The following is a 12743-nucleotide window of genomic DNA, read 5'->3' as shown; positions in this document are numbered from 1 at the left end:
CTGTTTATCAAAGGTAAAAGATAAAGCTTTTCTTTTTTCAATCTTTATTTTTTGTTCATTGATGAATTGAATAAAATTACATACAGAAGAAAAGAGAAGAGCCATGAAGTATATAGAAGATTTAACAATTTAAGAAATTCCTTGTGACATGTGTAGTTAGAGCTGGTATTTACATTAGAAAGATACCAAAAAGAGCATCATTTGGCTTCAAAATGCTACACTGGTCAAATTACAATTAAAGATGATAATAGATCGGTTCGAGATAAATTTTGTTTGTTTCAAATCTAATTCAGTTTTATAAATTTAATACTCAAAATCAATTAAAATTAATATTAAAATATTATTTTTTATATCTAAATTTAATTTGATTTGCATATGTTTAAATTTATAATTAATTCGATTCGACTCAAAATTAATAAAATATTATTTTTTAAATATAAATATAAAATTAAATACATATAAGTATATATAATTAAAATAAAAAATATATATTTGATTAGACTATGACAGGTTTATATAAAATCAAACTCCAACTTAATTCTAACTTATTTTCAAAAAATATCTACTCGAATTGAATCTTAATTTAAAAAAAAATCGACTTTATAAAATAAAATCAATCCGACCCTAATTACAATCTCTTCCTTCCTCCCTTTTTCTCTCTACATGGATCAATAGAAATTTTTAATAACAGTCCAAAAGATAATAAAAATATGGGCTGGCAAGCAACCAACCATAGTAATACCAAATTAAAAGCAACCGAAAGTGGAAAATGCCTCCTTATTGCTTCTAACAACGGCAACAGACTTTCACCAGGGAAGATCTACTGACTTGGATAATATGAAGCAATGGCATAAAGCTATTACTTCTCATGTACCAACATTGGGAGCTTGAGTCGATCCTGGAGGACCATGTGAGTATCTCCAGTGGTCACATGCTGAGCATTTATCCAATTTCACATTCTTGGGACCAATGTCTCTGGGCTTTTCTGTGCAGCAAAGTTCACATGTAGGTGCTAATGGCTGCAATGGTTCAACATCAGTGACATGCAAAGCAAGCTGCTAGGAAGGAATTTGAAGGGAAAACAAAAAGAAAGAAAAACATATTTTTCTCCAGTTCAAGATGCAAAATGTCAACACGATGGAACTATCACTAAAAGAAAGTAAACATGGGGGGAGGGTGTCAATGTCAATATTTAATATATCAAGGCCCATGGGCATTAGAATTGCTTGCTCACAATGCTTCAATTCATGATTGTTCAGAACAATCAGAGTGAAAATTTTAATATATCGAACGGACCACAAATCACATAGCACAAAAATATTAGATTATGATTAACAATTCAATTTGAATTCTGATCTCACTTAATTTTATAAGATTGATTTTTTTTTTAAAATTAGATTTCAGATTAAATCGTATTGTTGAAAAAATATATTATTTATTATTATTTATTTAATTTATATTTTAAAAATAATATTTTATATTAAAAAATTAATATTTTATTAATTTCACATCAAATTAAATCGATTATAAATTTAATTATATAAAAAACTATATAAATTTAAATATAAAAATAATATTTTAATATTAAATCAAATCAAATTTAAATATTGAATTTATAAAATTTAATCGAATCCGTCTCATTCGGACCGTTTCCATCTTAATATCCAGCTCCAAAAGCAAGACTCTAAGCATGGGTTGACATTACTGGAGAATCATGATTAAGCATGGGCACAGAAGAAGAGGCACTTGAACTAGATTGGCTAGGTATAAGGTCATTAGATTTACAAATTCTTTTAGGAGATTTGGCACCATGATTGATAACATATCCAAACACTGGAGCATCTGTAGTTAAATCCACAAGTTTTGCGATTTATTTTTTTTACTTTTTGTATTTCCATAAAATTAAAATATAAGCAAATTTTATTATAAAAATGGAAGATTTTTAAAGAAAAATTACTAAACAATTAAAAAGCTATTTCTATTTCCTACCTAAACATGATTGAGGTACAAAAATCATATTCTTTAATTCACAAAAAAAAAAATCCAAAGTAAAAATTTCAAATTTCAATATAAAAATCATCTCTTTACTTTTTATTATTTCTTGCTTTAAAAATAGTTACTTACATTTTACGAGAAAAAACAGAACCAAGCCAATAATATCTGAGGCTTGCCTCCTAGATTTTTCAGAAACCATAGAAATAAAAAACACAGCAAACAAGGAATTCATCCAATAATAGGGGAAAAAGACAAAAGGAAAATGCTTAAAAAGTTGCTCTCTCTCTCAAAAATCAAAGCTTTAATCTTTTCTGCCTTTAAGGTCACCCTAGTTAAGAGTAAAAACCACCCAATGACTTTAACTTTCCCAGAGGAAACCAAAAGGCAGAAAAAGGGCTTGAGCTGATCATTATTGTGGTAGTGATATAAGCCAAAGTGGGTCTTTTTTGTTTGTTGTGTTTAGTTGCATATTGAAGGATAACAATGGCGGGAATAGCAATATTGCTAGATCTATGCAAGAAAAACCCAAGCTTTTGCTCTCCACAAAGCTTTCACTCTTCTGGGTTCTTCTCTGCCTCCGCTGCAGCCGCATCAGCGGCCGCTACCATCGCTGCTGGAACCCCTTTTGCCTCTAGGTTCTTTTTTGGGTATGTTTATATCCATATAGTTGTTTACTTTGTTTATTATTGCTTGGTTGTCAACGGTGATTAGCAGAAGATTCTGGCTTTTGATGGTATTTGGACAATTGTTTTAGTGTTCATGCCATCATGTGTATGTGTATGCATGGGTGAATTTGATTTTTATATTGCTTAGTGAACTGTCCTGATTTGATTGGATTGCATAGTTGATGTTTATGGAATTTATGTAATTGGGTTCTGTTGTTTGGTTTCATATACATTTTTCATATGTATATCTATATATAATATATACACATGAGTGCACATGCCATCATCTGTGTGTATATGTATGCCTGTGTTTGATTTGTTTATTGATTAATGGACAGTGCTGACTTGGATTTTATTAGGACTCGATTTATGTTAGCATGGTGTCAATAGCGTCCAATTCTGTTTTTAATACTGTATTAGGCAGCTGGGTTCGATTTAGAAGGCTACGTTCTAATTGCTTAGTTAAATATTGTTGTAAATTTGTGACTCTTTTGTGCATGAAGTTGACACTGTTAGCCAAGGTTGTTTTGTTTTTACATTATGGCTTAAGAATTACTACTAGCTTAGGATGGTGATTTTGGTAAATGGGTTGATGGTAAAATGAGTAAAAAGTTTATATTTAGTCCTAGTGGTTGTGCAGAAGTTATCCCAAGGTTTCTCATTGTGATGCTGCTGCGGAATTGCCCGAAGATTACTTTGCAAAAATAAAAAGAGTATCCGAAGATATCTTTAAGAATGATGCTCTCAAATACACTGTCAAGGAGTACAAGATTGAGCTAAAGCCTCTTTTTTCAGCTTTTGAGTTGAGACCTTTTGCTATGACAACCTTGAGGTCATTTCTGATGTTCTATTTGCCTCTATTGGAGCCTGCTACAAACATAGAAGAGGATGATGATGACTTCCTGCAGGACAGTCCAGAAGAGCGCCACATCGATTTAGTTGTTCCCTTCAAAAAATCAGTGAAGCAAATAGTTCGTGAGGTGAGTTGTTTACTTTTGGTCTTGCCTTTTACTTTTATAGGATATCCTGCTGCTGAGCCAGTTTCATGATATTGTTCATCTGTCTTTCTTAATTTTTCATGTCTTACGAAATTTTGATATGCTTTTTCAGCGAGGGTCATGCAAAAAACCTGATATTGTATAATTCATCAATGTAACCTGTTAAAGTTAATAAAAATATTTTAGATGCTAATTAAAGTCATATTTATACATGAAAAATATGTTCAATTCTTCTTTATGCAGTGTTCATTAAATCTAAGCGCCAGTCATAAGTCTGTTTGCTGTAGATTGTTGAATCTCCATATTTGAAGCAAATTGCACTGCAATTGAGACACTCCTTTGGTAATTAAGGAACAGATTAACTTTATTATGTTTTATGCCTTCTCAGACTACCGTTGTAACAGCAAGACGGGTTCTTGAAAGACTTGCTGTTATTTATGTTTCACAACGCATGGCATGGAAACTCCTTAAAGGTAGTTTTTGTCCATTCCACAAAGTCATGGTGGTGGATTGGTGGTTGTCCTTTAACTTGCATGTGAATGTAAAAGGGAAAAAAGAATGCTATTCTTTTACTCTTATTATTATTATAAGATCAGTATCATTATTCAAAATCTTCTTGCTGATTATTATTGTAAGCTGCTAATGAGTTTGAACAACATATGCAGATGTTCCAAAATCAGCTGTCCGGAAGTCCCAAAGGGGAATGCCAATCACAATGTACGTCTTCAGAGTTAGCAGAACAACTTTCAGAGGTTAAGACTATTATCAATATGTCCTCCGTTTCGTTGTAAATATTTACTTTAAAGTAAAGCTTTGTAACATCTATATCTCTTTCCCAATGTTTATTCAGGTCACCTTCTTGGAGTTGAGGCAGCATGGCTTGTCCAAACTGGTATTGAAATCTACCGATGCTTTTCTCGCATAACAAACTCTGAAGAGAGTGATGAGGTCAACATAACAGAGCAAGCTAAACTTCTTGGAAAGAAGATTTCTTGTATTACCATCCGGTGTGGAGCATCATTGGTATTTGCTTCCATTGGAGCAGGGATTGGAGCTACTCTTTTTCGTCCTTCAATTGGTCAGTGGATTGGTAAGTTAGTCATCTATATCCATCTTTTACACTTTGTTGTTTATGGCAAATAGTTACCTGTCACTGACATCCCAAATTTGTGCATAAGCTTAACCATCTTACAATGGCATCATTTTGTGTTGTGCTTTTTTTTCCCTACAGGCTGTGCTGCTGGAGACTTGGTCGGGCCCATTATAGTATCAGTTTGCCTCGAGAAAGCTCTTCATGTGGACCTCTAGAGCACTGAATATTACTCAAGTTTCACATTTGTATTTTAGCACCTTTCATTAGAGAATTCAATGAATTTTACCAATAACAACACTCTTTATTGTAGTTTTTCTTGAAGCAGAAACTGCTTCTCAAGCTGCTCATCTGAATTTTCTCTGTTGGGGCAATTCTTTTTCTCAGTTTATACCAATGAACTTTTCCTAGGTCAGTCTCTTCTCTCTTAGTAGAGTATTATAAAACGAAAAACGTTTCAATGCTTTTACTGTATGTCTGTGTCTGATAGTACATGATTGGCCTGGAATAGCAAAGGAATTGGAGAACCCGTTGAACTCAAGCAACAGGACAAGTAAGGCCTTCATTTCTTAGGGCAAAACATGTTGCCGATCTAATTATGTTTCTAGAAGGCAAGAGGCATTACCACATTAGATGAATCTTATGTTTTGTCCAACCCATCTGATATTATTGTATAATTGATTCTCTGTTCGTGATTCATGCATGATGGTACGTCGATCTATATTGGTCAGATTCCATTGTCAGCATCGAATCTAGTTTTGGCAGATTCCTCAACTTATCCTTACATTCCCAAGCTTTGATCCATCATCCTAAACTAGATTCCAAATCTATGCTTATCAAAAATATGTATGATAAAACTCTTTCCATGGAGAAAAATGAGTTCTATCTTCTATGGACCAGGAAAATGTAAGTGATGACACTTAACAATGAAAGCATGGTGCTCCAGCAACTATGACATGGACAAGAGACAACCCGACTCGATCTATTTGGTTCTGAAACTGCCAAGGTACCCAAGTTGAAGTTATTACTTAAGTGTCCCAGATCATTACAACATCAATCACTCCAACACCTAACAAGACAGCCAAAAACTTGTGATGGGGTGTGTCGACTGAAACTGTCTTCTGGGTTGTGTAACCTTTGGATAACAGATGGTTTATAGATACATAGATGAACACTCCGCTCGCTACCCCCATTGATATGGCAAAGATCCAGTCAGCCACAACACCCTGAGTTGTGGCATCAATTATGATCCCAACGGCCACACCAACAGGACTTGAAATGGCGAATGCAAAAGCGTAGGATATGCATGATAACAAGGGACGATCTGGGATCATTCGGAGGAGTGCTATCCCCATTGCGATTGCTGCAAAGATCTTGTGCAAGGATATTGTCCATAATGCTTTCCAAGCATCAGCTTCTGTTTCTGCAACCCCAATTGCAATGCCCTCAAAGAGTGAATGGAAGCACAAGGCAACGATCAACAGAACACTATCCCCAAAAGAACTCACAGATGTGAGCGATGAGGACTGTGCACAGACGGTATCAGTGCAGTTATCAACCTACAAAGCATAGAAATCTGTCAAATATCAACAGAAATCAAGTCTTAAAATCAATAGTTTTTTAGGCTATTATAGCTTACCGGTGGATTGCCATGAGGATTACTTTTTCTCTGCTCGGCCCCTGCAGTTTAGACAGTATAATTATGAATTGAGAAAGTGAAACTGTAAATGAAGACATGTTCTTACCTTGAAGCTCCAAATCACCATTATTACATGAACTCTTCCCCTTCCCATACACGTAGGAAACCACACAATCAGCCACCATGGTCAATAAATATACAGCACAAGCCAACATGAAAGCAAAAGGGTATTTTATACTCGTCAAATCGTCAAAAGTTTCATTAGCATCACTCAAGAAATGCATCATAGCAGTCCCCAGGAAAACCCCACCAGCAAACTGCGTTCCCATCACCAAGAAACCCTGGTTCCACTTAAGGAAATAAGGTGACACCCCACCAATGAAGGTCCCTACAAACACAAGAATCAAGCACCACAACTTGACCAGAACCAATGATTTGGAACGTAGGTTATGAGGCTTATTGCTGTCACCTGCCATGCTATCAGCACCATTGCCTCCATGGGGGGTGGCAGAGAGGAAAAGAGAGAGGGAGAGAAAGAGGAAGAAGAGAAAACTAGAGATTTTCATTGAAAGAACGTCAAGTTAAAGTGTCTTTGAGTTTATTACATGATACATAGATTATATAGAAAGGGAGAAGAGTAAGGGTTTTGTCGTTGTCCGTAGTGCAAAGTACTTGAAAATGGCACACAGAGAAGCGTACTAAAAAAAAAAAGATAATACCCCATTTGGCCCTTAAACTATTGATCTTTTTTTAATGTGGTACCCAAGAAAAAACAACTTTTAATCAAGTCCCTAAACTAGAATTTCGTGTATTATATTACTTCATTCCTTAACATTATTAAAATAATACTAATGAGATATTTAAATGCTAATGTGGATGATACATGATCTAAATGTAATTGTCATGTGTAATTTTAAAAAAATAAAATATAATTTTTGAGAAATTTTTTTATTATTTTTTATTCTTTAAAAATGATACATAAAAATGACATCACTACTATATAATAATTACATGTTATCGACATCAATATTTAAATATCACGTTAACATTATTCTAATAATGTTAAAGCATTGAAATAATTTAATATGCGAAATTAAAATTTAAGTACTTGATTAAAAATATTTTTAGTTTGGGTATCATTTTAAGAAAATTATAAATAATTTAAGGGTCATATATGGTATTATCCCAAAAACCTGAAAAAAAGACAGGATTTTGAACGAGCTATTTAATTTATTTCACGTGATTTGTTAGATCACAAATTCTGTCCTTTACAGATTGATGATTAATAAAAATCATGTTTTTTTACACTAAACAATAACGATTCTTATCAAGGATCGATTTGAATAATGATAAAAGTCCTCGCCAGAGCTCTCACACTACGTAAGAGTTTGTTAACTTATGACTAGACCACTAATTATGCATCCAAATCAGACTTAACACCTGATGTCAAAAGCATTAGTTAACAATATTTTACTAGTTCTTTTGATTTAATCATGGTCGAACTCTTTCTTTTTTTTTTTCTTTTTTTTTGAAGATGTTATATTTGAATAATAACACCAAAAAATAATAACAACCATATCTACAAAGAATTATAAATAATGCCGTCAAGTAGAGGTATAAATATAATATATTTGAATTTAATTTGGATAAAATTTAAATTCGATTTAATTATTATCAAATTAAATTCAAATAATTTGATTTATCGAATAAGTTAAATTCAAATATTTTAATGTCATGTTCATATAACTCGTGAGTTTAATAAAATTTTTAAATTTTTATTATTTTATTTATATATATCAATTTAAATTTAAACACATAATTAAATTTAAAATCGAATATAAAAATCAAATTTATTTTTATGAAATGAATATAAAAATTTAAATAATTTAATTTTTATTTTAAATAGAACTCAAACTTAAAAATTAAAACTTAATCGATCTCAAAACAAGTTTTAAACAATAAATTTTAAATCGAACTTGAACTTATTATTATTTCAACTCCACTTAGCTAAACCCTTACCGTCAAGTACACAGAATGTTCATTAATCTTTAAGTTTATGTTGTGGAAAGTAGATGCTTAAATTGGAAGCAAAATATAAGAACTTGTTGGTTTATGAGCTTAAATAATTTTTTTTTTAACTAAAATGAAATCTTATTTGTGTGCCACTGTAAAGGAAAGCTACATGTCCTGAAAAAACAACCAAGTTGAGTCCCGTCCCTATGGACTTTCACAATTGAGACCAAAGTTCAAACTTCTCACATTAGATTTAATAATTTAAAATATGACATAATATAACATAAATATGATATAAAAATAAAATATAATAATAACATAATTTAAAAGTTTAATAATAATTATATATAAATTTAACAAAATTAAAAAATATATTTTATATTTTGTAACACGTAATTTTCGTATAAAAATCATATAAATACACAAATTTTAGTATTTTACATGATAAAAATACACAAATCACCATGTCTAGTTGTTGGTTTAAGACAGATTTGTGAACTAATTCTGTATTATCAAAATGAGTCCACTTGCTCAGTAGGTGATTTATCAATCACTCAAGTTTTGGAAAGACTAGGATTATTATGTGGAAAAGTAACTGAATAATGCAATAAACAATAACCGTACATCAGCTGTGACCAAAATTTTAATTTCATCAAATATCTAAGATATTGGAAGCTTGCCTACATCTCGGCAAAAAAATTTGCAAGTTCTCTTGTCAACATTTAAATGATGCAATGCAAGATGCAATTCATCAATGCATGATCTTTATCAGGTTTACTGGCAAAAATGGAGCTTGAAAAATTGAACAATACTGTCTTTCAAATTCTTCTGTTCCATCAGCTATACATAACTCTGTCATCATCACCGCCAAAAACGACCTTGCTGCCTCTGTTCTTGCATTCGCCTGCATCATTATGGCTCCAAATCAAAATGTCGTTCAAGAATATTTTCATATGGATGTGGTTAGCATTTATCAACGTTATCATCAAGTAAAATGGAATATATGAGACAGATTTGACAATACACAAAGGTTAAGAAGATACTTCACCTCTGATACTCTTTAGAACGCTCAAGAAACTCTTTTGCAATATCTTTCCTTTCATAAGATTGTAATACTTGTCTAATATCAGCTGGACTATTACGGGCTACATCTGTCGACAAACCAAAACAGATGGTACTATTCTCAACAAAAGAACATAGCAAATGCCCAAAGAAAAAAAAGCTAATCAAGTGAGACTCTTTCGATCAACCATAGACCCTATCAACTACACTAGTTAGCACATATACCATGTAAAATTTGAACAAAGGCAACAAGCAAAGGGCAAAGAAACAGTGTAAAACTTACATTCAAGAAACGGAATAAGATCCAAAAGTGCTGTATCATCTGTCTCAAGCTTAAAAGGCTTAATAGGGACACAATTTTCGGGTTGAAGGCTAGAATCAAATGCTTGAGCACTCACATATAAAATCTTGGCTGGATTCCTGTTAAGCTTTGAAAGATCCTGCCAACGGGAACTATTTGTTAACAAGAATACTCATTTTGAAGCAGCAGCTCTTAATGACACTGTCTCATAGATTAATACACTTAATATAGAGATAAAATTGCAGAGGGGAAAACAAAAACAGAAATGCTTCAATGGAAAGTGATCAAATATAACATACTCTATAATGCTTGCCATTCTGATATTTAGTAGCACCCCTTGATAGCCTATATCGTATATAATTGTTAGGATCCAACCTTTCGCAAACAGGATCGACATACTGCACAAGCCAAAACAAACAAATAATTACATCACTGGCAACCTCAGTTGTCAAATACTTATGTATTTAAAATGGTTGTCACAATAGAAAAGATCAAATTACCATATTCATCTGGTCAGAATATACAACAATTTCGTAGAACTTTGCCAGATGTTCCAAAAAGGCGTCAACTCCAGGTCTTTTGAAGGTACGCCAACCTCTCTCTCGCTTTGCCAACCAAAAAGAGAATAAAAAGATAGAAAAAGAATTACAAACATTTGAACATGAGCTGCAATAATCAAAATACCAAAATAAAAAATGTAGGTTTTATAGAGGAAAATGGAAAATAGTTTTAAGTCAAATTCTTACCTTCCAATCTGTATAAAGTAATGTCTCATTCAGATCTAGGACAAGAGTGAAAACATGTTCTTGAGGATGCAAATCAGGAAGAAGCTTATCTGAGGTTGGTTCAGTAAATTCCTGCAACATGAGATAAAAGTAAGAAACAAAGAAAATAAGAGCTTAACGCTAATATAAAGAAGAAAAAACAAAAGATAGGCAGGCAACACTAAAAAACCAGAAACAAAAGAAAGAAGAAAAGCACTCACCAGCACGTTTTCTTCCACCAACCTCCTGAGATCCAGATAAGATTCAAGTGCTTTAGCTGGAACTGAAATGTTACAAGCACAGAAACCATGAGCAAATGGGGTGGAAGCAGAACATGTAAACAAGTCAATCGTCAACCAAGTTAATAGAGAGCAACAAGCACCAAGTAATGAATTTCATTTGCTGGCTCAACAAATCCATTTATAATGAAGCAGCCCAATTTTTCCAAAGGAACATTGCCCAACAACTAAAAAAGCTTACATAAAATGCAAACTTAACTCCCTACTATGCAAATAGTGTTCTAGTTATTAGGTTAACATACAGAAGAGTGTAGAAAAAATTGTAGCTATGAACAAAGAACAGAGCAATAAGAGATACGGAAACATAATAATGTCCTCACCTGTCAGTGCAGCAGAGTAGAGCATACCTCGATATTTCTGAAAAAAGATAAGGAAAATAAATGATTCTTTCACAGGACCAACTAAACAATGGCTACATCACATTATTAAGACTTAGCACAAGTACCATACATGAGCATTCATAAGCAGAAGGACATTAATATACATACTCACGCAACTGATATTGATGTATGCATCACATCATAGCTACCAATCATACAGGAATGATCTGTGGGGCACAATGATGGATGGCTTTTATGTGATAATTACTGATGTGAGTAAATAAATTATTTTCCTACAGATTGAAAAGAAATTGCGGTGAAATTTATCTACCTAAACAGCAATGCAGAACACATTAAACTCATATGAACGAGAACCAAATTATACCTAGACCACCTATATGCCTTAAACAAATTGTACATGGCATCATTCAAAGTTCAAACAACTGAAATCAAATAAGAAAAAACTTAAAAAAAAAAAAAAACAATTTCAAAACAAATTCAAACATACATCAACAGCAGAGGCATCTTCACAAGGAGTATAACTCGCTGCAGCCCGCAATGCCTTTGCCTTATGATCTACTTCCTCGTATGAACACCCTGCAAATCAAATTAAACATTTTTAATCAGATAAAAACCCAAATTTTAAACAAGAATATAAATTGAATCACCAAAAATCTAAAATTTGTTAAAAAAAAAAAAAGACTTACTATAAGAGAGATAACCAGTATAGCCAACAGCTCCAGTAACAGCTGCGGTGAGTCCGTACTTGAGAAAGCTCCAAGATTTCCTTCCCGTAGCATGTGGGGCAGCTTCCGACTCAGGAGAAGGAGAAGGCGGCGTAGATTGATCAGAGAGAATAGATTGTGAAGCGGCGATCGTTTCTTTAGAAGGATTTGAAGAAGAAGAAGAAACCACTCCTGAACTCAAAACCCTTCGGTTATAGATCTTTGAACTGCAATTATTTGACATTATTCGAGATCGAAGAACAATTGAAAACATTTTTATTAGGGTTTTGATTTTGGGAGAAGCGGGTTGTTTATTCCGGCTTTAGTATTCGTTTAGGGGTTTTCCGATTCTAGGGATGAATTAGACTCGGGGATTTCAATCGGGTTGTTTGGGAGTCGGTTTTGACCAATTTCATGCTGGAGTCTAGAATGGGAATGGGGGCATCTGCTGTTTGGTGGCCGGCATTAGATTAACTATATAATCTTTTAACATAATTGTCATAATTAACCTAGCATTAACAAACTGAAAGTTTTTATAACGGTAATTTTAATGTTATTATTATTTTTTAAAAAATATTTATCAGTTTAATTAATTTAAAATAATTTTAAAAAATAAATATTTAAATGATATTTATTTTTAAGTAGGAATTCACTTCTTTTAATTTATATATGTCGAGTTTTAACTTAATTCGATTTTATAGGGTTGAATTTTTTTTTTTTAAATCAAAACTATCAAATTAATTATTTTTGAAAAAAAAATCATAATCAAATTTTATGCAAATCTATCTTAATTTAGTATATATATTATTTATTTAATTTTATATTTATATATTTATATTTAAAAATAATATTTTATTAATTCCAGTTGAATC

General features: G+C 32.4%; 3 protein-coding genes across 5 annotated transcripts; 1 reads left to right on the top strand and 2 right to left on the bottom strand.

The window, feature by feature from the left end:
* The first annotated feature begins 2181 nt into the window (after positions 1-2181).
* LOC111301549 (uncharacterized) lies at positions 2182-5163 on the top strand. Its single transcript, XM_022897316.2, has 6 exons — positions 2182-2642; positions 3301-3640; positions 4047-4131; positions 4324-4410; positions 4509-4748; positions 4890-5163. Exons 1-6 carry the CDS (start codon positions 2479-2481, stop codon positions 4964-4966), a joined length of 993 nt encoding a protein of 330 aa, XP_022753051.2. The 5' UTR covers positions 2182-2478; the 3' UTR covers positions 4967-5163.
* A 487-nt stretch (positions 5164-5650) lies between these two features.
* Positions 5651-7237, bottom strand: LOC111301550 (zinc transporter 11-like). Of its 2 annotated transcripts, XM_089744358.1 has the most exons (3): positions 6494-7237; positions 6388-6428; positions 5651-6307 (listed from the first exon to the last, which is right to left on the bottom strand). In XM_089744358.1, the coding sequence occupies exons 1-3, from the start codon at positions 6951-6953 to the stop codon at positions 5777-5779; spliced, it is 1032 nt and encodes a 343-aa protein (XP_089600484.1). In that variant the 5' UTR covers positions 6954-7237; the 3' UTR covers positions 5651-5776. The 2 variants fall into 2 exon arrangements, with proteins under 2 accessions (XP_089600484.1, XP_089600485.1); XM_089744359.1 differs by having other exon boundaries at positions 5651-6274; positions 6399-7237.
* Positions 7238-8976: 1739 nt separating this feature from the next.
* On the bottom strand, positions 8977-12284 carry LOC111301548 (mitochondrial import inner membrane translocase subunit TIM50-like). Of its 2 annotated transcripts, XM_022897312.2 has the most exons (10): positions 11854-12279; positions 11655-11743; positions 11147-11183; positions 10749-10810; positions 10510-10620; positions 10264-10368; positions 10063-10161; positions 9746-9902; positions 9449-9551; positions 8977-9304 (listed from the first exon to the last, which is right to left on the bottom strand). In XM_022897312.2, exons 1-10 carry the CDS (start codon positions 12143-12145, stop codon positions 9262-9264), a joined length of 1098 nt encoding a protein of 365 aa, XP_022753047.2. In that variant the 5' UTR covers positions 12146-12279; the 3' UTR covers positions 8977-9261. The 2 variants fall into 2 exon arrangements, with proteins under 2 accessions (XP_022753047.2, XP_022753049.2); XM_022897314.2 differs by lacking the exon at positions 9449-9551 and having other exon boundaries at positions 9033-9304; positions 11854-12284.
* Between the last annotated feature and the right edge of the window lie 459 nt (positions 12285-12743).

The sequence above is a fragment of the Durio zibethinus genome, chromosome 15 (assembly GCF_047325235.1).
Source record: "Durio zibethinus cultivar Kanyao isolate XHJ-2024 chromosome 15, ASM4732523v1, whole genome shotgun sequence".
NCBI lineage: Eukaryota > Viridiplantae > Streptophyta > Magnoliopsida > Malvales > Malvaceae > Durio > Durio zibethinus.
This window is presented reverse-complemented; position numbering and strand designations above follow the sequence as displayed.

Coding starts and splice junctions, on each gene's coding strand:
- LOC111301548 (XM_022897312.2), bottom strand. CDS start 12,145: ATGTTTTCAATTGTTCTTCGATCTCGAATAATGTCAAATAATTGCAGT. Junction 11,744..11,853: donor TACTGGTTATCTCTCTTATA/GTAAGTCTTTTT, acceptor TTTGATTTGCAG/GGTGTTCATACGAGGAAGTA. Junction 10,369..10,509: donor TACTTTATACAGATTGGAAG/GTAAGAATTTGA, acceptor TGGTTGGCAAAG/CGAGAGAGAGGTTGGCGTAC.
- LOC111301549 (XM_022897316.2), top strand. CDS start 2,479: ATGGCGGGAATAGCAATATTGCTAGATCTATGCAAGAAAAACCCAAGC. Junction 3,641..4,046: donor TGAAGCAAATAGTTCGTGAG/GTGAGTTGTTTA, acceptor ATGCCTTCTCAG/ACTACCGTTGTAACAGCAAG. Junction 4,749..4,889: donor TTCAATTGGTCAGTGGATTG/GTAAGTTAGTCA, acceptor TTTTCCCTACAG/GCTGTGCTGCTGGAGACTTG.
- LOC111301550 (XM_089744359.1), bottom strand. CDS start 6,953: ATGAAAATCTCTAGTTTTCTCTTCTTCCTCTTTCTCTCCCTCTCTCTT. Junction 6,275..6,398: donor GAGAAAAAGTAATCCTCATG/GCAATCCACCGG, acceptor GTCTGTGCACAG/TCCTCATCGCTCACATCTGT.